Source organism: Pyxicephalus adspersus, chromosome 1 (assembly GCF_032062135.1).
Source record: "Pyxicephalus adspersus chromosome 1, UCB_Pads_2.0, whole genome shotgun sequence".
Lineage (NCBI taxonomy): Eukaryota > Metazoa > Chordata > Amphibia > Anura > Pyxicephalidae > Pyxicephalus > Pyxicephalus adspersus.
In genome coordinates, this window is record NC_092858.1 from 80,170,639 (window position 1) to 80,196,320 (window position 25,682).

At 34.9% G+C, this 25,682-nt stretch overlaps 1 protein-coding gene across 1 annotated transcript in view; it reads left to right on the forward strand.

Annotated features, from left to right (window-relative positions):
• LOC140326798 (uncharacterized) overlaps positions 1–25,682 on the forward strand; it is a 222,399-nt gene that overhangs the window by 169,310 nt on the left and 27,407 nt on the right. The window contains 10 exon segments of the mRNA XM_072405754.1: positions 4,181–4,320; positions 4,632–4,698; positions 7,644–7,847; positions 9,872–9,993; positions 12,215–12,395; positions 13,981–14,072; positions 17,546–17,636; positions 18,363–18,547; positions 19,340–19,517; positions 24,297–24,453. Of these exon segments, the coding sequence (XP_072261855.1) occupies positions 4,181–4,320; positions 4,632–4,698; positions 7,644–7,847; positions 9,872–9,993; positions 12,215–12,395; positions 13,981–14,072; positions 17,546–17,636; positions 18,363–18,547; positions 19,340–19,517; positions 24,297–24,453 (1,417 nt within the window).

The window sequence follows — 25,682 nt, forward strand, 5'->3', positions numbered from 1 at the left end:
TTCCCATTATTATTGTTATAAGAAAGCTATGCTCTGAAAACCTTATAGTTCCTTATCTAAAGCAGTCACTGTAGATTAATACTTTTTTTCTTCACTACAGGATTACTTTAAAGAACTATTCTATTTTTTAAAATCTAAATGTGAACAAAAGTTTTAGATGACTAGGCTGTTTACGAGGTATATAAAACTGACACATCTGAGTAAATAAGGGCACAAAATGTTCTTAAGTCAAGATTCCTACAGCGCTATGGTTCATGCAGTAAATAACGTCTCAGCATGCCTTCAGTAATAATAATGCTGGACAAACCTGGTTAATGCTAATTATGGCTAGCGTGGAAGCCAGATGAGAGCCTATAACCTTCACAGAAGGGTAATGGCTATGTAGTGTTTTACCAAGTTCGCTTCAAAGCTCTCTCCAGGTAAAATGTTTCCCATTTCTGACTTTGAAAGGAACATAAATATTTCATAATATATTTTTACAACAATGCAAAATGCAATGCCTGTGTTGTACAATGCAATGCCTGTGTTATACTGTGGTATCCATAGCAAAGTTTGCAGGGCTCATCAGCAAATGCAGCAATAAGGGTCCACAAAAGCATTAAATAACATCATTAACATGCAACAAAAAATATATATTTTGATTTTGTTTAGAGAAAATATTTTGCATATATGAAAAACATCCATATTTTAATTATTTACCAATTTAAAAATGCTTATAGCTAACAACAATTACAATCTCATGTGAGACATACAAATAATAGCTAATCAAAAGAAATAATAACAAATACCTTCATTTCAGAGATTTCCCCTGTTGTACTTTTTTCTGCCACTAGAGGAACTTCGTCTGATAGCCAACATTATTAATTTTACCACTTATGCTGGTCCTAGACTTGTCGCAGCCTGTGAGAGTACAGTAAAATGAGTAGCAACACAATAATAGGCTATTTGTTTCTCTTTGTGACAGTGTGTTTCTTTTCATCATATACACTGATTTCTTGTACTGTTTCTTCCTCTCAGACTCAAGCCATGCTGTACGGAAACTGATAACCATCATTTATTGCAAGGAACTGTTACTTTATTATTTTTTTAGAAGGCAACATAGCTGCACAGTTACAAATGCCAATATCTGTTCCCAATATTTTTTCTGTATCCAGCAAGCTTCTCTTTTTAGTTTTAATATTTTTATTTGAGGATGTAAAAATAATAGTACAAAGTTTAGAAAAAAACATATTAAATATATAACTATAAACAAAGTTTTAAAAAATGCAGACATAGATCATGACATAGCTTAATTATGACCTCATTTGAAACTACAGGTAGTCCCCGGGTTGCATATAGGATGGGAACTGTAGGTATGTTCTTAAGTTGAATTTGTATCTAAGCCAGAACAGGTACAATATTTTAATAAATGCAATTAGGACAGACGTTTATCTGAAAATGTTATTAGGCAGTGTAGTGTCAGTTACTGTATAAAATCCTCAAGGTGAGTTAATCACAAACAAAGCAAAAAAAAAAAATGTATGGAACCTTGACATTCATTAATTTCTGGTGCAAGCTGTGCTTTGATATGCAAAAAGAAACAACTGCAGAGTTTGTCTTGGTCATTAAGGAGTTGCAAGAGGTTTCACAACAGCAAAATAATTATTTTGCAAGTCATGCAAACCGCCCCTCCCCCCCATTAAGCCTCTGTCCTGCACACGAACAAGCAGGGAAGGAGTTGTCCGTATGTCCAATGTCCCTAACTCTGGGACTACCTGCAATCACACATGACATAATAAGCTACCAACCTCAAAAATACTTTTTTTCAAGAGCAATGCCAGTGCTCACCATATGCAAGTCCCCCAATCTAGCTCTGCACTCTTCACCTATAGCAAGTTTCTGCTTAGCCTCGGGAGGCTACTTGCTCCATTCCAGCGCACAGTTGCCCCCAGGACTTCTGTGTGCAAAGCATGGTGTCTGGGGAAGGACTGAGGGAGGACCAGGAGTCCAAAGATAATGCAATACTGGAGAGTCCAGCAGAGGCAAACCCAGAAAACAAACCGTGTGGTCATTCACTGGTAATTAGTCCATCAAACAAGGTATCCAGAGGTTAAGGCAAAGCAGAGTCGGGGTCACAGGCAAAGATCGGTCTAGATGGCATACAATCTCACAGTCAGGAAACAGAATCAGCAACAGTAAATCCAACAAATAAACACACCAGAAGTAGGTTAGCAGGCTTAACACTAAAACTGGTGACTGTAAGCTGAAAGGCTTAAAAGCCACAGTAGCCAATGGCAGGGCAGAATGAAGACAAGGACTAATCTGCTCCAAAAATCCCCTTCAGCTCTGCACAGCCTCAGAGTATGTAATATGGATGCTGAAAAGGTACATCTCAGGCTGCATGGCTAAAGGGAAGCAGGAGTTGCTGTGTGCTGCTGAGCAGCGGGCAAACAACTTATCCCTTGATCTGCTTGCTGTGACACCACCAGAAAGACCAAACAGGGGGTGATCTACTGGCACACAGCGTGGGATCAGCCAGATAAGTGTTGCCTAACACCTGCTCTTCTGTGGGTCATTGCCAGTAAAGAATGACCTTCACACCTCAGCAGCAGAAGTGATTTTTGGTGTTTGGGAACAATTTTACAACCAGGAAAAATCAGCAAACAGAAATGTTGTTACCATACTATGATATGGAGAGAAGAGTTAAAGACCACATCACATTTCTTAACACATTTTCTTCCTTTGAGTGCTTCTTTTGAATTAGGAGGGCCAGGGCTTGTAGTAGGTGGCGAAAAATTGTATGACCCCAGTCTGGTAACAGGAAACTAATATCCATGAAAGGTCCTGGCTGTGTGGATAGACACACAGCTAAAACTAAGCACATCAACATATTTTTTTTTTTAAATTGTATAATTCATTTCCAAAGGTAATACTGTTAATTTAGTCTAATGAACATGATTTGTCTAAAAAATGTCCTTTTAAAAAGGTTCTGATGGCCTTTAAGTTCCCACCCACTAATGACCAACCAGCCCAGTACTCTTACTAGTTCCTTTATTTTCCTCTTCTGATACTCAGCAGAGGAAACAATGTGGACCTAACTTATGCATTTTAAGTTCCCTGGGAGAAAAGTGTATTATAATTGATCAATGTTGCTTGGTAAAAAAATCTAGTTTTACTTCAGAGGAGAACAATTTACAAATCTACTTTGTGAGATGAGCAAATCAGAAAATAAGTCAACTTTTCTTCACATAAACACCTTGCTTTTACTGAGAAAGTGCAGCATGCTGTTGCAGTTATTAGGATAAATGAAATTATTCTTAGCAGGCTGCCTCTCCAGAGTCTTGCTCATTCTGTATCATAGCAAAGAGCGGTGAAATGTTAAAAGTGTTTCATTTGTATTCCTTGACGACAAGCCTTTATAGCTTTACTAGTGTATTAAATCATGGGTGAAGACAGAAAAATCCACTTTCCCTGGCAGCATCTTTCAACCAGTACCATTCACTTATCTGTTTGATAATGAATAATAAAGAAAATCCTGCAAGCTTTCATGTTCCCAGCAGTGATCAGCAGTCACAAACTGCTGTCAGATCGAGACAGCCCTTGTTAAATGATGTAATTTTACATTTCTATTGCAAAACTGTAGTGTAAATAATGTAACAAATTTGCAATATCTTACAGAGAATGTTTTACACATGCAGTTTAAGGTAGTATTGATTACCAAAGTGATAAGAGTAGTGGCGAGCATCTGTGCATAGCAATCAATTAGAACACTTTTATTAAATAAACCTAATAGATGTATTACTTTCATTATAAAAACAATATATGATTAAGAAATCAAATAGTGCCACTTTACCTTCCACGTGGTTAAGATGGACATTGGATGGACATTGAGGACAAAAAGTCTGAATTGTAATCATTATAGAATGGTCAGCAAACTTTAATTATTTCTAGTACAGCCATTTCTTTTGCCACTAAAGAGGTTTGCTCCAGATTGACAGGCGTGGTCTATTATAATTTTATTGTCAGATTAATTTATTATATAAATAGTCTCCTAGTTGTTGATTTGTAGTTTGATGAACCCACTGTCTACCGATGTGTATTTATGGGTAGATAAAAGAGAAGCCAGGGAACAGGTAACTTATGTTACCTTTGCAATGTTTTTGTGGACATACAATAATAAATGTGGTTTTATTTCTTACAGGCAGCTACATATTCAGCAAGGAAAACCTGGAGAGTTCCAACTCAAGGCTAAATCCACCATCATGGTTGCCTAATGACAGATGGCAAGAATTAATGTTTTTGTCAGCTGTTTCAGTACATCTCAAACAGTTGTGTTACCAGGTAAAGAATTAGGGAATTTGCTATAACATATGTATACTTTCATTTTTACAGAATTGTCCTGAAAAAAATATCAGGCATTCAATGGACATTTATGTATACATTGTTAGGTTTCATCTATATAGTATTAAGTGGAATACTACTATCAACACTAAGTAATATGAATGAACTAAGTGTTTAAAAGAAAAAAATTACCAAGTGAGTTCTTACTTTCAGGGTGTATAGAAGGAGATGCTGTGCTGTTTAATCAGAGTGTTTTTTGAGTTAAAAAACAACATTTTGCAAGTAATGGTTTCCACAATCTATTGTTGTAGATAACCAAGAATGCTACAGAGTGGGAAAAATGGTACCGAATGGATTTTCAGAATGTTCTTGGTTCAGGTATGTATTCATAATTTAGACCTAATTTACCATACCAACAAACAAAAGAAATACAAATTTAGTAAAAATGTGGTTCCATTCCAATTTGGTATACAGAGGAGTTCATGGTTGACTCAATGACTGTAAGGTGCCCAGGGCCTGTGGTTGCAAAACAAGTACTAAAATATTACCCCTTTGGGCTTCACAGTTGGTATGAAGTGTTTGTACTGATATGCTGTGTATGGATTTTACCAAATGTGGCGCTATGATTATAGCTAAACGTATTCACTTTGGTTTCAGAAGTCTTATGGTTTGTTCAGATGCAACGTTACAGGCCCAAGCCATGCTCCCCATGTTCTCTTTTAGACAATAGAGGCTTTCTCCTGTTATAACCCTTATCCTTTACTATCCTAACTGAGGTCTGTAGAGTCTGGGATATAGACCTTGGGCTTTTTGCAGTTTTCTCTGAGCAGTTGCAATTTATCAGGTCATTTACTGGGATGTCCACTCCTGGTAAGATTGGTAAGTGTTTTGAAAAGTCCTTCCCAGACTGATGTGCAGCAACAATTGTTTTTCTAAGATAATTGCAGATGTCCTTCTTCATTGGGTTTGTATTAACACACACTTGAATGCTCCAGACCTGCAAACTGTCAATGTTTTTTAGAGATGGTCATTCTTGCTTGATCATCAGTCAAGTGCAATTTGATTGACAGCACCTGGCTTTTACCTACCCTCCTAGATCCAATGTAAATGGTAATGGTGTACCTTAGTTTTGACTTACTCTTTTTTACAGTTTAAAATATTTGTACCTTGGTTGAGATATGATTTATATTCATGTTTGCCCTTTCAAGGATTTATATTTATTGATTTTGTTTATCTATTTGAGAAATATTGTTTGTGATTGGTTTTCTAAAGTTGATAAAGTCTTTTCTACTTGTTGTTTAAAGTTAATTTACAGTAGCAGTACAAGTGACTCTTTTTAACAGCAATAGGAAAAAAATGAAAATGTATTGTTGAAAGATACAAAGAAATGATATTTCCTTGCTGCTGCTCAATAATAAATTTTGCCATATTTTCTATTATTGTATTTTGTCATAATGTTAATGTCATATGCCAGCACATACGTGTTTGAATAATATAGTAACAAACTGTTTACAATTTAAAACAGCCTATTCAAATATAATTTATGAATGGCTTTTGCCATATTGCATCCTTTATACACATCTGCCATGCATTAATAGCACAAAAAGGAAAGGTTGGCCCTGGGACTCTGAATTATCGTATCTCTTCTAGTCCACTTTACAGTCCTAATGGATTCATTTATCATGTGTCCCTGGAGATATTTAAGTGGCATCCCTCAGACTGGCAGTGCGGTAGAGACTGGGTCAAACTGTTTGAAGGTCTTCCGGCTCATTCAGGCGTAAATGAACATCAGCTTACCCGTCAGTTTTGTTATCATTAACTCCTTTGTTGCTATTAGGGTTTTATTGATAATGATAAAGTCCTTTCAGCTCAAAGTTATTTTCTGTATTTACCTACCTGTATTTACCAATATCCCATAATTTTGTCTGTGTAATAATGCAGGTTCAATCACCATGCATTTTATAAACAGTGCCAATGTATACTTGTACATCTTTAAGTAGTACATTTGTCATTGATAATAATATATTTGGCACCTGATATAAAGGCTGACATAATTTTCATCTTCTTCCCCTCTTTCAATAAAATGGTTAGCAAGTAGGAAATATTACTGTAATATATGTTCTACGTTATGTTATTAGATGTTTTACATTTCTCTAAACAGTTTTTTTGCATTAGATAACAAAAGTAATGGAGTACTAATATGATTTTGACAGCTTTGACTGTGTAGTATAACTTATGTCAAATAGCATACAGGTAATAATTAATAGAACTTAAACAGCAATATATATACCCCTATATATATATATATATATATATATAGGGGTCCAGTATGTGAGATAAAGGGCAATCTTTAGGCTTTTAAACAACCTTATTAATAAAGCAGAGTTAAACTTTTCTTTTGTTGATGCAATCTCTGACACATTGTTATAAAAACAAAAGCTCATGCATGCAAACATGCAAATATATCTTTCCCTGTTTTATCAGTTTAAAAATATTGGGCATGTGCTGCTGGAGGATTTAGTAATTTCTTTGGGGTCTAATACGAAGAATCCCACATATAATGGGGAATCTTGCAGGTTCATGTGCTTTGAATAGATTCTCCACCAGGAAATGTTCCAGTGATGTAAATTCACAACTTTAAAAATAGACCCCCTATGACTTCTAAGATGAACTTCACTGGCAAAGAATCTACATAGTTTAGAGACTTTTTACCACGGTGTATGTCAAAGCCTTCTTAAATGTGTAGACGAGATAGAGTACTTGAATACTAGAGTGATGTATATTTTACAATTCACCACGTGGGAATTAATATGGAGCATCTCTGTGGCTTGCAACTTGAGAAAAAATGTCATCTCTCATGTTCCCTAAATCTCCCTCTCCATCTGTTGAAATCAGACGCCTTAAATTACACACATAAACAGGACACAATTTGGCACTAGTTAACATAGATTAAGACAGGGCATTAATAATGAATGGGCTACCAGCACACCGCAGTAAAGGAAATGTAAATACAATTTAAAAAAATATATATTTTAAAAAACATGGTATATGTGTTGTGGTACTCTATGATTCATTGAGTGTTGGATTGTACTGTACCATGTGTTAAGGTGCCATTTACAATTAATTGAAATTCACCTCTCACAGAGCAGGTGTATTGCTATGCTTAGTGGTAACATGTATTTTATTCTCTGGCAATTTTTAAATCACATAGCATGCTGCAAACTCAGCAAGTGTAAGCATTTTACATTCTAAAACAAACATTTAACATACAGTGCAGTTTGTTTTAAACAAAATGTTATTTTTCCTGTGTTTTAAATGTGCAGGTGCTGAAGGTGATATGAGCAGAGGAATTTTCCAGCTTCCTCGATATGCAGATGAGACATCTCATTTGGATGACTTTCATTGCTTATTGATTATTCGTGCAGCACGTCCAGAATGCTTTACTAATGCCATATGTCAGTGGGTTAGACAAATGTCCAACCAACTAGACCTTCAAAACTGTAATCAGAGCATTGAAAGCATAGCAGGTAAGTGAAAATAAGGATTACTAATACCCCATAGCTACTGTTTTATTCAAATAAACCTGTCAGCAAAGCTGCAAATTACTTATAATCATATATAGATTTATAAAGTACTTCAGTGCTTTAAATTCTAATCCAAGGTCCACTTCCCAGTTGAACTTAACTGGGAAAATTCCCACCAGCAATTTTCACAGGAACTACAGTCCCCTCAAAGTGACAGCTCACAAGGGTCCCAGTACTCATAGGTAAAGGAATGGTCAGCAATCCAGTGTAACTGTGAAACTCTATTTCTAGCATCTGGGCCTTGCACATCCCTTATTCCAACCGTATATCATCTATCCTTTCAATTCCAAAGAGTATTCACTTTACCAATTTGTGTTGAAACAAATATCCAAAGGTTATTCTTGTATAAGGATCAGCTCATTTCTATCAATTATCTACATAGCAAACAATATGCTGCAAATTTGGTTTCTATATAAGCACTCAACTGGAACTGATGTAATGCATGCGGGTGTGGACCCACTGTGCCACTAACTGGGTATGCTCCGGAGGGGCGTAACTAAGCCGCTACCTGGTCTTCACTAGAGCCTCTGATGCTGAGGACAGGCTTGGGCCGCAGGGTAGCTGCAAGGTGCCACTCCACTCAGTGGCAGCTGACCAGAGGGGTCAGGGTACTCGGGGGAGGTGGCAATCAGACAAAGTCCAAGTCCAAGTCCATAAACATAATCGGAGGTCAGGGTCAGGCGGCAAATAGGCAAGGTCCAGGGGTTAGTAAACAAGGTTCGGTACACAGTAAGGCAGACAGGGGAAGCACCTTTGCACTAGGAGTTTAGACAAGCTAAAACATTGAGAATGCTCAGTCAACTTACTGTAGTAGGAAGTGCCTTTAAATACTAGCAGAGATCCAGCCATGGGCTGTAGAAACAGAGGGCGTGTATGTGTTGCCTCAGAGAGACACACCCATGCCAGCTCAAACACCAGTGCAAGTCTCCAGCAGGAAGAAAACTCTGGCATGGAACACAGGTACTGAGGTTACTCTACCTGAAGGATAGGACCCGGTGCCCGTGCCTGCAATTAGGAGCAGCGGCGCCGGCACCACCCGCATGGCTAACACCACACTTCTTTAAGAACATAGCCGCTACAGGTAGATGTCTAACCAGGGGAGTAAACAGGAATATACAAACAGTATTTTGGTAGCTGTACATTGTCAATTATATTGGGAGGCAATAGTGGACATTGTCTCCCCAGACACACAGCAAAACTATTTGTATGGCAGCTAGGTTTGGATTGGTCCACTGGAGGATCTGGAAGATCTTGTAGTGACCCATAAATATATGGATTAGCCACAATGCTGCTAGACACATTCAGATCACCTGCTGAGTCTACCTAGCAATGTAAGAAACATGTATCTACAACCTTTTGTCTGCCCTAACAAAAAAGAAAAAGGAATTTTATCCATACAGTTTGTATGCACGCTTTCTTTAATGTTTGTGAATAACTGCAAGCAGTTTTTTTACAGCCTTTTGATATGTGAAAGCAGTCTCAATCGACTGCAATATGCAAACAGTAACAGTGGATGAACAACATATAATGCAATGGGCCTGATGCATCTGAAGCATTAAAGCTCTCTATTAATGGAGAGTAAAGACTACCATGGGTGAAACCTATAATGGATCTGGTCTAGGACTTAAAACATTTGTTAACTGCAAATGCTTTTTTAAAGCTAGCTAGATCACCCAGGTTCTCCCATATTAGTCTCCCATAATCTAATAGGCTTGAAGAACTTTGATAAATCAGGCCCAATGTGTGGCTAAACCAGGCCTACACCCAGCCTTCTTCTAACACCAGCCAAGCCTCTACTTTTTGCCCTGTTCATTATACTAACAAAAATTCTTATGGCTTCCACAGAGCATGCCATGCTGCTTTTTTGTTTTTTTGGTTCTTTCAAATTTCAATGCTTCATCTTAGATTAGTGACTAGAGCTGCCTATGTATTTGTACTTACAAAAAACTAAATATGTTTCATTTCAGTGCTAGATCAAAATACCTATGGTATTTTAGTTACCGAACCTTCTAGGACCTCCAGTACAATTTCATACAGTGGAGCAATTCTGAGCCATAAGACCAAACAAACCATCATCAGTTCAGCAAAGGTAATTAAATCAGACTTTTTATATTCTAAAAGTGGTTAAAGCAATAATAATTAATTGAAGGACAACAATATTTATAAATGAAAAGGAAGCTGATGCCCATAACAGCCCATAAGAATCAAATTTTTTTTATTTTCCATTTGGTATCTGTTTAGGTTGTAACTTTTAAAGAAACATTACGTTGTCTTGTCTTGTTATGCCACCAAAATATGGTTGTGTGCATAAAATCTACATTTTACATGGTTGACTCAGTTTCTTCTAGTGATGAGTATTATTGGAATTGTATCTTAGGGGTGCTGGATACAAAACTTTCCTTACTTAAAATATACTGATATATCAGTGGCCACATGTCTCATTGCTTGGATTTTTTTTTATTATAGAAGACTTAAGATTTAAGGTTCTGAGGTTTTTTATTATATATATAGGTGTTAACTTGATTCTGATCTTAGTTCTTTAAAGAGAAACTGTAATGTATTCTCAAGGCATGCTTTTTTTACTGTGCTGTTTGACATCTTAAGAAACATGATGTTCCACATTTATGACATTGTAATAAATCCAGATGTTTGCAGATGTGAGGGGCTCTGTACCTGACTCAACCTGGTCATATTAGCAGGCCAAGGTTAGTAACAGAATATCAGGGGTCCAAGCATCAAGCAGAGGGATAATCTAAAAGACAGATTACAGATACTAGTGGGGTTATATTAGTGTAAGTGTATGCACACCATGGATCATGTATGTCAACGTGTCCATCTTTGCATTAAGATGCACGTAGAGGTGCTCTATCTGAGACATATGCACATGTGTTTGAGCCAAGTGGTCATTCTTCTTTTCTTATAGATATATTTTGAGTCATGTATGAACATTCTTTCAAGATGGAGTGTGTAGTGAAAGTCCCACTTGCAATTTAATATAGGCTACTGATTATGCTTATGTTACGTTTCCTCTATGTACCTCTACCTCCTGCTGTTGATTGTTAGCTTTTCATGTCTCAGTCCAAAAGTTCTATGTTTATAGTCTGACTTATATGCATACTTAGACGTACAGTTGCTAATCAGGTATAGACTAGAGATCTCCAGTACATGTTTATGCATTGTATTAACTTTAGGCAATTAAAATATTAAGTGACTTGCCATTCTGGGAAATATGTAAGTCTTAAATTCTCTTTAAAATTCCACTTTCAGTCTGTTTTCTGAATGCCACAGATTTCCATTTTTAGAATAATGATGACAGATCGTACTATGTTTATTAGATTATTGTTTCTTCATAATTCATTGTAATGTATGTGATGATGAATTTTCCTTGTAGGAATTGTAGCAAGTAATAGATAACATAGATGTGTGCTTTAGATAGCAACTTGCTGAGAAGCAGTGTGAAGTAAAACTTCCTGTTAATCTCCAATGTCTTTTAGCATTTATTTTTTGCTTTGTTTCCTGTGCTAGTATTTTCAACTTCACACAATGTGATCCTGATTGAGATAACCATATCATGCAGAATAAATAGCACTAATCTTACGGCTTTCATCCTTTTCTGAAAAGATGGCCTATACAAAAACACTTATATATAATATGATATGATAGAGTCTGCCTGATGTGGAGACCCATGACATTACTTAAAAATAATTACTATAACCAAATATGCAACAACTATATATTACTGGGAAAATCCAAAGTAAAAATGAAAGGTACATATCTCAAACGCAATAGCCATTATAATAATGAAGCAAAACTCCAGAAAAAAAAATAAATTGCCCAAAACTTACCCACTTACATCTGCACAGTTCACAACTTACCGAGGTCCAGGCATTAAGTCTGCCAACTCTTCCAAAAGTTTTTTTTGGTTTCAAAATTTTTATTGAAATTTTCAAATAAAGTAAACATTAACATTACACAACAAATTGGCATATAATATCTTCCAAAACTTTTGATGTCTTGGTTCCTCTGCTCCTGCTCTTTTGTGTTTGAAGCACAATATCACTGTTGTTTTCTGCAGTGATGTAAAGTTTGGAGGTAGGAATCAGCACTTTTGGAATCTGTAGACTTTTGGCCATTGATATCCCCTCATTTCTACAGAGGTCTGCAGGAAGTTACAGAAGTAGATTCATTCAGAAGTAGTTTCCATTAGGGAGTACTTTATTGTATACATGTTTATTTTACTGTAATATATATATATATATCACATATTGCTATTTTAATTTTACCTCTGTAGATTACCTTTTTTTTTTTAGGAGCAGAACTTACCATTACTTATAGTGAGCGTGAAGAATGACAATGAGGAAGAGTTAAAAACAGCACTTAATGATACAATGAATCAGAAAGGCTGGCTCATTATACAAAATCTTCACCTAGCTTCCAAGGCCATGCTGAAGAATCTATTCAAGATCTTGAAATATGCTGCTAAAATGAGAGGTAAGATCAAGTGTACAGCTTCTTTCCTTGCTCTAAAAAAAAAAAAAAAATGATGCGTCATATTATTTACTGTTTTTTTTTAGTAAAAGTAGAAGTTGAAATCCAGGCAGATATAAAGGACTCAAATTAAGCACTTATATAAGTATTATATATTATCAAGCATTATATATTTATATATATGTGTGTGACAGGAGCGCAGGTGGAGGCAGCTAGCAATAAACAACTGTCCATAATTTGGTAGCCAATGGTCAGTACAGAAAAATGTAGGTAAGAGAAAAGGCAGTAGCAAAGGCAAGACACTGGCAGGAGCACAATATTCTGGCAAACAGGAAATCCAAAGAGGAGCTTAAATAAATACCTCCTGGAAGTATATTCCTTCGTAGTTCATCAAAACACTGGGTATTAGGGAAGGTTCACTGTGAGATCAAGCATGGAGCTAACTCTCTGTCTCTCTCATTTTAAACAATCTATTGCCGGTTTGCTGAATCACCCAGGTTCTCCCATAATAGTTTATCTCTACAATATTGAAGAACTTTAAAAAAACAGACTCTATATTTATCTACATTTTTTTTCACAAAATTCAATGGAGCTGCTGTTTTAGCACTGGCAGAAAGACGTGTTAATTTCTGATAAAATATACATTCAAATTGATATATTGTAGTCTGTAGAACTTCTTACTTCTAACTATCTATAAAAAATTTTCAAATATTTAAAAAAAAAAAGTTTTCTTAACACCTCATGAACCTCGTGGTATTCCCAGCTAGCTCTAATTAATTTATTATCTATTTCTCATTAGCTACTTTTCTTCATACTTTTTATATATTTTTTTTATTATACGAGGCACTTTGAAAAAACATACATGAAATGAAAAAAACCAAATAATTAATTTCTTTAAAACTTATCATCATGGCATCATGATAAATGAAAATATGTGTTGTTAAAAATGATCAGCAGCCTGTCTTTTACCCACAAATCTATGTTCTACCTCTTGTTGCATTTAAAATCTGTAAAAATGTGGAAAAACACATTAACACTTAAAACTAGCATTGTCTGTCAAAAAATGTAGTACATTCCTTATTAAAATTAACACAATTATTATCAAATGGTATGTTTACAATAATATAATATAATTTTAGGAATCCATGTTTTCACCCAAGATTCACATAACGTTTACCTAAGATCCACACATTTTCCACAAAAATGACAATAAAATAATGTCTGTGAACTTTGGGTAAATGTTTTGTGAGTCCTAGGTAAAAGGTTTATTAAAGAGATCCCTTATTTGAAACATAAAATAAGTTAATTGTTATCCAGGTTACCTGGTAAATGTTTGCATAATATAGACTTCATGCAACAAAACAATTATATATATATATATATATATATATATATGTATATATTATAATATATAATATAATTATATATATATTATACAAGTTCAGTTTATTAAGTTAGGAATTAAACTACCAAAATGTATTAGTATTTCCTTAACTTACTGAATCTGCCTGTGATACATGCATAAACATGTAAAGAAGCTTTATGTAATTTGATAATCACTGTGAATGTTTCTAACTGCTATCCACAGTATCACAAAAAGAAGAAAGACAGTTCTGTATATGGCTTACTTCTGAATGTGGAGCATCTATTCCTAAAGACTTCCTAGCACATCTTAAAAAGGTGAGTCTATACAATTTAACGTGCAATAAAAATCAAGGAGTTTGCTTTTTATTCTGCTACCAAATATGTAGCAATGTATGCAGTAACTTACTATGTAAGTAAATACTATGTACATTTCAGGTTTTCAACCAGAAATCCAAATGAAAAAAACAGTGTATTATTTTGAGCAGTGTTTTTAAACCTTTATGAAATGGATAACCCCTTGAAAAATGTTCAGGTCCTAAGGGAACCCCTGATATGATGACTATATCCACAACTAACAGTGCCTTAGTGTGGTGTCAGTTGAAAGAATGATTCATACATTGCTGTCCAGTGGGAAGAATGTCACCCATACAGATAGCCAAACAGACCATTGGATCATTACATAGAACCCTGATTTAGAGGATAAGGACACTTTTAGGTAGGTATGGTTTATTACAAGAATCTTATGGGAAGGGTCCTTTTAAGGATTTATTTCTTAACCCATCAAATCCTTTCCGAAGGGTTCATGGTGAAAGTTTAGATTAACTATATACAAAAACAAAAAAAGGCAAATCTTTAGTAGGATAGTAATTATACTAATGATATAAAACCCCTGTATGTGGAATAAAACATATACCAGTAGCCCTTAGTCTCAGCCTTATCTGAATGTAAAAAGGTATATCAAATAGTGCTTTTGGGTAAACTTTTAAGTAAAAAAAAATTTAACTTTGAGCCTAAAGGACAGGTTTATTTGGATGATTTGTACTATTCCTAAAGCTGAACTCTAGTCTTACCTTCTGTCTTACACTTACAGACTCCTCTTTTGTACTGCAATTGTTTACTATGATCTCAATAAACATAGTTTTCACAGTGTGCATGAGAAACTGTAACTGTAGTCAAACAAAGACCCCCGTTTTTCCAGACAAATTGACATTCAGCATCATGTAGGCCAAACCTCTGCAACTCAAGTGCCCCTGTCCTTTTTCTTTTGTTTAGTGAATTCTAGTTCTTTCTAGCATGAAGCATCACATATGGATGTTACTATGAAAGCTATGTACAGGACCCTGCCAGACCTTAACTCCCAGAAATTCAAGGACATTGGACACACTGTAAAAGATAAACTATCATCAGAGAACCAAGGTTATCCCTTCCAAGTTTGTCTATCTTCTATGATAGTCTATCTTCTCCAGTCTCTGAAAACGTTATCAAACCAGGTCTATAGTGATTAAATCACTTTATTTAAAAAAGTATATACTAAAGAATTGGGGGGTTTTAGTAAGTTCATTAGCATTTTAATGCAGGAGGTAAAGCATACAACAAAATACAAATTATCATATTTACCTTTAAACTAGGACACGTTTTAGATATGTATGGGTATGTATGGGATTTGTTTACATTCAGTCAATTTTTATGAATGCTTTATTCAACTCCTAAGTGTAAATATTAAGAATCAGTGCATTAATAATGAGGCCTTGCCTTTTCTACAGTTTTTGTTATTAATTTAGCATTAAACTATAAAATTATCCATATACTTTATCTGGGGAATCTCTGGAAATGATATTGCTGAAGGGTTCAGGCAATCTGCTTAATTGCAGTTAAAGCCTACTCAACCTAATATTCCTGATGCTTCATTCAACATGTAATTGAGGTCTAATCCACACTCTATAATCTTTTAATAACAAAAACATTGAGCTTCACATATATAAATGCTATGCTCATGATGATACAGGTTATTTATCATTTATGCTTTGTGTTAATCTGTGAAATAACTTTCAGTTAATTAAACATGAATCACTACTGGTTGGTGAAGTTTAATTGCTGTTTATTACATTTTAATGATGTCTTTTATGAGGAGTTTTCAAATATCAATTAGGGGTAGTGATGTAATATTCAATAAAAATTATACTTTGAGGATTAACAATACACTTCTAACCCCTAATAGAGGGTCTTTGATTTTATAAACCAAAAGAGTCTACTGCCCCCCTAGAGGGGCCTGCTCATACGTTCAGCAGGCTCTATCACCTTGCTGTTATGGCAAAAAATAGGTCAGTCACCTGGGTGGTGTTGAAAGTAGGGCTGCCATAAGGACCAATAAAAAAAGTGCACATAAAGGGAAAGGTAAGATTTTGCATTATCGGGCAGTGGTACAGATTTGCATTTCAAAAAGTTTGGGAATTTTATACTAAAGTTTTTAAAGCTGCTGGGTGCTATGTGTAAGTACCTCTAGGTGCATGTGTTTTTTCAGTCTTTTGATTATTTTATATCTTGGCTGTGAAACCATCTGTGTCCAGGAAATAATACCAGAACAAAAGATGACAGTTGAGTTTGTGAAGCGAGGCAATGCATGAGCAATGATGTAGTGCAAGGGCAGTAACCCAAAACAACCAGTGAGATTTTACCTGGCAGCTGATAGAGATGTTAGAACCAATAATAAATAGTGTAATTGCCAAACATCTTCTATGTTTGGCAATTACACTATTAAAGGCCTAGGTTACATTTTAGAGAGTAACAAAACTTGCATAGTACAGTGAAGTTTCAAATAAAGCTTGGTTTATTGAACCTGGTAGACTTGTTAAAAAACATATTTTTCTAAGAATGAAATAAAGAGACAGAAAGATATCTGTTTGTAGAGTGCAAAACAAACAGCTATTTTATTTGAATATAAATACACTTTCATAAATACATTCAAAATCTAAATAAAAGTACATTTTATTTTTTAAGGACTTAAGAATATCTTACACTGACTTTTAATAAACTTGTATTTATTTTCATAAAAAATCATTCTGTAGGTTTGACCCATTCATTTAATAAACTAATTGATAGACTGAGTAGTTTGCATTCTAAAATGACATAGTGGGCCTGATTTATTAAAGCTCTCCAAGGCTGGTGAGGATACACTTTCATCAGTGAAGCTGGGTGATCCAGCAAACCCGGAATGGATTTCTTCAAAGTCATTCGCTATTTGCTAGCAAATGTTTTGAATCCTGGATCAGATCCATTCCAGGTTTGCCTGATCACACATCTTCAATGATTAAAATGTATCCTCTCAAGCCTTGGAGAGCTTTAATAAATTAGGCCCATAGTATCCTGAAACTTTTGCAGTTAAGAGTGGATAAGGTGTAATTCAACTCCCTATGTTAATATAATAAATAAAACCATTATTATTATCCTTTGGCCCTTCTCTTTATTAATCTGTATATCACCTTCTTCCTCTTCCCCTTCCAATGCTATGGTTCTGAAAGGTTGTCTCCTTCTTGCTCTCTCCGCCTTGGGCAACAAAAGCTGTCTTATAGTGAACTTCTGCCAACTTGGTTTTCTGATCTTTCTGGGCCTTTTCTCTCCTCTTTGTATTTTAAACCACGTCAAGCTGGGTGCATGCACAGGGACATTAGCTACTCTTTTTTTAAAGAAAAACTATTAAAAGGTAAGAAAAGCTTTACTGAAAATGTTGTAATTATTTACCTATATCATTTTTTTATATATGATAATTGAAACATATCTCCTATTTTTAGGTATCCTGGCATTTCTTTATTATGGAAAAAGACAGAAAGACATTGAATGATGGGATATTTTTTGACCGTCTGCCACAACTGGTACTTTCAGGTAAATTGTTATACCTTAATATAAAGGTAATCTGTTTACATTTAATCAATATAGAATGCATACTTAAATCCAATTGTATATTAACATATTACATTATATTAAGCTGAAGCTACAGGCTAGATAAATGAAATAAATGAAATTAAATTTATATAGGTTGCATATAAAAATGGTATATCATTATTAAATATTTAAAAACTTTCAAATGATATAAAACCCAAATAATTATAGTTTACCATATAAAGTGGATATGTTCTGTAAGGACAATGCAACATGGGAGAGCCTGCAAATTCCATGCAAATAGTTCCATGACCAAGATTCGAACCTTGGGCCTACCACTATAAAGGTCAAAAAAATAAACTAAAACTAAATAAATAAATGTGAATCTATTGGTAAATATCTCTATGAGAGAGTGAAAATAAAATTTTGTTTTTGACTAGGCTTTGACTGATATGTTTACTCATTTTTTCAGGTTGCACCATCAATCAAACATCTATGTGACTAGTTATGTGACTACTTATCCCATTTTTTCCCCATACATCCAATACCCTCATGTTTTTTGTTTTATTTTGTTTTTTTAGATAATAACTATACTAGCAATTGCAAAATTCTCTCGTCTCGAAATTTTTAATGCCGAACCATGATTAAAGGCTTTGATATATTCAAATTGCCAATCTATTTTTCTCAAAAATGAATTTTCATTAATTGTTATGTACATTTTTAAATTAGCCATCGTATCAGCAATGGATCAGGTAAATGAAGAAACTTGTTCAAGGTTGAAGAAGAATCCAGTGACCATTCAAAGACTCTACTATGGAATTTGTGTATTGCACAGCTTTCTACAAACACAGCGGATACTTCCTAAAAGTGGGCTAAACCATCTAATGGATATGAGCTTTGTACAGCTACACCAGGTATACTAGATATGTATATTAATTAAACAGTGAACAATTTATTCCTTCAAACATTCCCTCATGGGAATCTTCCAGGCCCATTTGTTTCAATAGCAGTAATTAATTCCAGATGTCAGATTTCATGTAAATATTATAAATATAGCTCTTAATGAGTACATTTAGGTTTTGGGACGGTTACAGTACATTTGCTACTAGTCATCATTGATACAGGAACTCTGAAATTTCATATTTAAAGAAAAGTTTGAGTTGGCCTCAGCATGCTACCTCCTTAATGGTACAAAAAACAAACTGGGGGTAACTCTCAACTTAGCAATGTTTAGCAATAGCTGGTCCCAGATTTGGCTATGAGGTCTGGCAGTTTAGCTTGCTTAGTAAATGATCCGATGAAATGTAGAAAATTACATTTGTTTGTCTGATAAAACAGTATCTATAACCTTTATACAGTATATCAACCATTTTTAGCTGATGTTTTACCTGATGCAGAGGAGAAAAATCATTCATAGTAACTATTGTCCTCAATACTCCCATTAGTCACATTCAAAATCAAGAAGAATGTGTAAACTCTCCATGCCGTTTACCTAACACATTTTGTTTTTTCACTATAATGAATTCATTCATATTGCTATTATCTTCTAAAAGGAATTGTTATCAGATGTTGTAATAATTTGTCTAAACTACACCGTTCCAGCATAAATAGCTTATGTTTACAGTAATTCTGCTCTTTTGTGTCTGCTTGCTATCAATGATATTTGTTTTGATGCAATTGATTTACAACACGGGTTTTGCATTTAGGCCATTATTACTATCCTTTCCATCTATGAGAGAATGAGAGCCTGTGATAACAACTTTTATAAAGCTGTGGTGGAGGGAGTAAACTCCATATATTCTGGACTATCAATGACGTCTGTAGATTCATGCTATATTGAAGCTTTAGTGCATGAGATCATCTCATCCATCTTTCATGAAAAAGGTAAGTCACATATAAACAAGAATGCAAAAGTAGTTTCAACCTTCAAATCCTTGCAGTTAACATAAATGGCAATTATTGCATTTTGATATCAAAGTTGAAGCTTCACTTTAATAGAAACTTGGTATAGTGACCATCATTTCTGGCCAACAAGGTGGCATCTTCAGATGGGCATCAGCTGCCTACAAGATGGTATTTTTTGACACATACTGTGTTAGCAGTGACAGACTGCACACTTCTTTCTAAAAAGGTGCTCTTTAAGTCTTGACATGCCGTATCTAGAAAATTAATAGAAACACTTTATGTGATGCACGTTATATGAAATGCAACTACAAATAAATGCGATACATATACAAAGACAGTCCAAATTGACATAAACCAACAGGCTTTTATTTGAATAATTATGTTAAGTATACTTGATCATACAAATCATCATGAGATCATGTAAATAGTTGATCATCACAAAGATCATGTAAATAGTTACATTAAAGGTACATTTTAGAATAATGATATTCTTTACATTACCATAATTGTTTCATCGGAAATCAGTGCAATTAGTAGGATTGTTAGAAAACAAGTGCTGCAATTTTCCTCTTTTTCTTTTGACCTATAAACCTGTTCATTTCACAAATTAGATTTACACAATGTGCCCTACACTTTGTACAATCACTTACTAATAATCATATTTGGATTATCGGATTTCTAAAAGCGCTATATATTTTAAAAACTCAACGTGCGGAAATATAAAAATGACTTGTCTTTTCAACATACCATAATGTGCATGATCATGTGTCAGTTGTTGGAAATGTACGCATAATGACTGGACCTGTTGGTAGGAGGTTCAAATTCAGGATTTTTCACACCTACCATCATTTTCCTTAATCTAGTTGGAATGAAAGTCTACCAATAACACTACATGCTACTGGTCTGGGAATAAAATAGGCAAACATATTTCAACAGGTATTTGTAAATTTTCATTTCTAGCACATAGAGGTCACTTCATGATATTAGTAAGTAAGTAAGCTGATTGTATCTATTGAGCAGGTTGCACCTTCAACTTCCTGGGGTCATGTGATTTACAAATATTAACCAAGCTCTCGAGTTCAAAGCTTAGCTCAACTCTCTCAAGTCTCTCAATCAGGAAGGGTAGTCCATATTTATATATAACTTGATTTCCAGGATTTGGGGTACCTAGGTACTCAGTAGCTAGGCTGATCTGATAATTGCATACCATATGGTTGTTTGAAGAAGTTTAGAGACGGTTCACTTTATTTTGGTCCTACGGTACTATTCACTATTCACATCAGTCAACTGTGTCAGAAATACCAAACCATTGTTGTTTTAAGAAAAGATAATACATATTGCTTACCATGAATAGAGCCTGCTACTCCTTAACTCCCAGCAAAGGCAGCCTTGATAGCATGTTTTCTGAGTACTAGTCAATAAAGACTGCAGTTTCTGTTATTTTTAGTTAAATAGACCTCATTCTAAAGACTAGCTGTGAGATAAGAGTTATATAAGTAGAAAGAGGAAAGAAAAGACAGGCTTTTTTTTAGTATAGTGTGAAAAACAATTGTGATTTATTAACACATACCTTAACCCCTCTTTGAGACCAACTGCTGGCATCTCGCCCTTTACTCCCCAAATCGCCTACGATTACACTAATGTTTGAGAAAGCCAACTATATACACCAACGAATATCATTTATCAACAACTCCACCCACCTGACTCAAAATCCGTGTACGATTATTATTATTATTATTATTATTAAACAGGATTTATATAGCGCCAACATATTACGCAGCGCTGTACATTAAATAGGGATTGCAAATGACAGACTAATACAGACAGTGATACAGGAGGAGAGGACCCTGCCCCGAAGAGCTTACAATCTAGTAGGTGGGGGAATTTCACACACAAAGGATGTGAGATATGTAGTGTGGGAAGTAGTGATGGTTTCAAATGACAGAAGAAGCCGGGTCAACAGTACTTGTTCATCCAAATGATCTAAACATTTGTTGCTTACATTTTGCCTAAAGTCTCAAATTGATATCTTTAGAATACCTTGGCATGGCTGTCCCTCAGGTGCCTCTGTTTATTTCAACTACAGTGATTACATTAACTTTGCGATCTCAATTACCCCTGAAGAAGCCTAGGGGCGAAACGTGTCGGGACTTGAGACCCATGATTGCAAGTGGCTCTTTTTGTCTATAACTAACACATTTATGACTATTGAACCTGTAACCTGAAATTAGGTTTTTATGATGTATAACCCAGGTCTTTAGTAGAAGGTCTATGTTGTATCTAGGTTTAACTTATGTGTTAATAAATCACAATTGTTTTTGGCACTATACTGCCAAAAAGCCTGTCTTTTTATTCATCTCTCTACTTATATATATTATGACTACAGGCTTGGCACTGAATATGTGTAAGAATCTTGTAAAAATATGACATCCTAGGGGTAATCACAATTTTATTGCAATGTAAGATAAGAGTATTTAAGCCTGCATATCAATAAATATATCTACCCATTGTATATAGATCACTGCGAACTGTACAAAGAAAGAAATATATCTTTTTAAATTTAAGTTTAATTTTAATTTTTACATCCCCCTAAATCTGTGGCATGTGAATTTGGGTTCCTAAGTCTTCTCCCTTTGCTCCCTGTGTACATGAAGTAGGGTCCTTCTTTGAATGTTCACATCACCACCTCAATGATGTGGACACTTCTTATTGGCTATTCAGCTGGCAGGGGCCATTCTTTATCCAGAACGGACTGTAGTGATGTTATCAGTGTGAGGGGACTGCACTGGATTACCAGGCCCTTGCACCCAGAAATGGCACTGGCCAGGGACTTGGTAGTAGATGGTAGTAGTGTAGATGTGTTTCATTATTTAAAAAATACTAAATGGGTTGGAGGGAGGTAAGAAAAGGTTTAATTTTTGCACAGAGATGATCTTTAGGACATTAAAAATATTTTAGCACAAAGATGTAGTACAAGCAATTAATTGGTACACAATGTTTTCTAAGGTTTACAGTGCATGTCTCCCATCCCCATTGGGCTTCACTGTTCTTTATTAGGAGCAAGGAGATAAAATATTTTCAGAATATAGCTGAAAAATTGCTAGTTCTGCATTCATTCTAAACACTGTATATCACCATGTACTGAATATTTCTGTATTCTCCTCAGCCTGTAAGGTGAAGTAACCTAATAAATATTGACTATTAAGGACTGAATGACCTCTAAACAAGCCCATTAGGCTGGGTTGTTTTTTAAAAATGCATGTAAAGGTTCCTATTGCGTTTCTATGCACTTGCACTATGCACTATGCGTTTTTCTGCACCTTTATTATAATTTTGAAGCTTGCCTTTAAAATGCTGGAAAACGCCTGTGCCGTGTTTTTTCACGTTTTCCCGCATTTTTTTCGCGTTTTAACTAATTTGCACATTAAGTGCTCAAGAACACGGGAAAACATTGAAATCAATGGAAATGTTTACCCACGTTTTCCCGCATTGTTGGACATTTTCCAGCGTTAACACAGCAGTTTAATTTTTTAAAGGTTGCAAGCAACGTTTAAGATACATGCCATAAACGTGCCTTAAGGAAACGTCCTGGTGTAAATTTACCCATTGTAATGCATTGGGTTTTCAAACAAGGGGTTTAAAAGCCTCAGGTTAAACACTGGGGAAATAGTCGGTGTAGACTAAGCCTTACAGTGTGTTTTGTGTAATGGTCAGAAATGAATACAAAGGTTCACCATGCTCTTAAATTATTAAATACAAATGTTTAAAATGCCTTATTTTCTTACTTTTTTCAGTTCAGAGTGTTTTTTGAGCCATTATGCTAAGGTTCTACCAGAGATTCAGATATTTTTTTCTATGTCTTATTATCATTAGCAGGATTTATTTGCTTTGCTTTACACTCTACCATTGTTATTCTGGAAATATAGATATACTTCAAGATGAATAAGAACTTAACAAAATACACGGCAGATTTATTGGTCCTGTGTGATACTGTCAGTCAGCATTTCTGCACACGTAGTGCAAAATCAATTCTGAAATCGGTTTTGTGAAATGGAAAGCTGCCTGGAATTAAACATTACTATCCATTCAGCCTTCAATTGCATCTTGCTTTTAAAGAATAAATAACAAATTGTCCTTGTAAAAGCTATCATTATTTTTCCTTAGAGCCATCAAAAGAAAGCTGTACTACATTTGAACCACATTTAAAAGGACTGGTTGGAGAAACTAAAAGCAACATTGCTATGCAGTTTTTTGTAATACAGTTGAAGCAATGGAAGCAATTTACATTAATCCCAGGGTTTCATACTTCTAATGTACTACATTTCAGGAATAAGCCAATATGTATTACTATTGGGAGTGTTCTGGAATTACACTCATTGATTATCTTTAGCAGTGCTACCCAGCTTGTGGATCAGGGGCTCTAGTGAATTTTAGAATCCCGAGGAAATCTGAGGTACCCAAGATGTCCCCCTCAGAAGCTTAGCAGGGCTGACACAGATGATAGTTTGCTGACCTAAATAAATGTGCAAGTGCTTACCTCTTTAATCATCCTTCTCAGCTTGACTTGGTCATCTGAACTGTTATTACTGCTTGTCCATTTAATTACGGGGTATAGTGAAGCAGTTATGATAGCTCTCTTATTATTTTATAAGTAAAGCTCCTTAAAATTCTTGTGAGAGCTGAATTGGTTACTATTACAGAAAAGCGCAATAAACAACATGTAATTATAGTGTTATGTATGGTTTTGTTGCCTTACAGAATTTATTGCCATCAACCATCTTAGAATCCCTATTCCACCCACTGATGTGGACCCTGAGCACTATTCTAGCTGGTTGATTGACATCATGCCATCAACGGATATTCAGAGAGATCGCATCCTGCAAAGTACTGCTGAGAAAGCTGTGGAGAATGAACAGTAAGTTGTTTAGCTTATATCTATCCTCTGATTCATTATAGCTTTTACTTTCTTAACTAATCCAGTCTTCGAGCCCTCCTCCCACCTACCAGTAAATTTTTTTTTTATACTTTAAACATTTTTTACCGCTTTTTTTATCCTATAAATTTTTACCCTATAAATTTTGGATTTACATCTTTGTATTTTATTTTTACATAGATTATTTAATTTTGACAGATAGGATTTTGATGTGGTATTATATTTTAAAACCTCTCTCCTGGGACTTTCTTACTACCTTCTGTCCCCAAACTAACTAATTACCATACTACATTAAGAAGTTGTCACTGAGGGCATGTTTGCGGGTTAGATAACATGGGTGGAGAGAGATCTGATAGGTATAATGATGTGTCATTGCCAGTATCTTTGTTTGTTGATCTCAGGGAATGAGTGGGAGAAAGGTCTCACCACGCAATAAAAACAGGCCAATGTTCATTTGTTTTGAGTAAGCAAGGCACTGTCCTTTGCTACGAGAACCACTGCCTAGCCATCAATGTGAATTGGCTTATAAACTTAGTACGATCAGGGTATATTTGTAAGGAGATGAGCTGTAATAACAAAATAGACTAAACAAATTGAATTAGTTTTACTAGCTAGCACAAATTTTATGTAATACTTGTGTAATCCCAGATATTTACGCCAAAACATTATTGATAAAGCATTGTGGCTATGAAGATCAACATAGTTGGCAGGTAACATAACAGAGTGATGAAGTCAGAATTTCCAGTTTAGGGGAGCATTTCAGTCATTTAGTGCCTTGTCTCTATGCACTCTATAGGAATCTGTTTACTTAAGTCTTTAGTGTAACATTTATTTATGGCCGAGTTGTAATTTATAGGAGTTACCATGATGTTTTTTTTTAATCTGGTTTGTCATTGCAAAGATTCAAAATGATAATAGTGGCCTATGCATTATACAATTCTTTGGTCTGTATGTAAATCAGTGAATAATAGGACCCAAAGTGGAAAATCTGTTTGGGTCACAATGAGTTCCTCAATTGTTCATTAAGCCTTATTTACTGAAGGAGGTAAAGATGTTCACAGAATAATTTGTGTAAAGATTTGATTCAAAAATTAAGTTGTGTAAAAATGCCTGTTTATTTATTTAATCAATTTCTTTAAAACAATTTCTTCTACACTGAAGAATACTTTTACACTGAAAAGATGTTAGAATCCTAATTGGGTAGGGATACA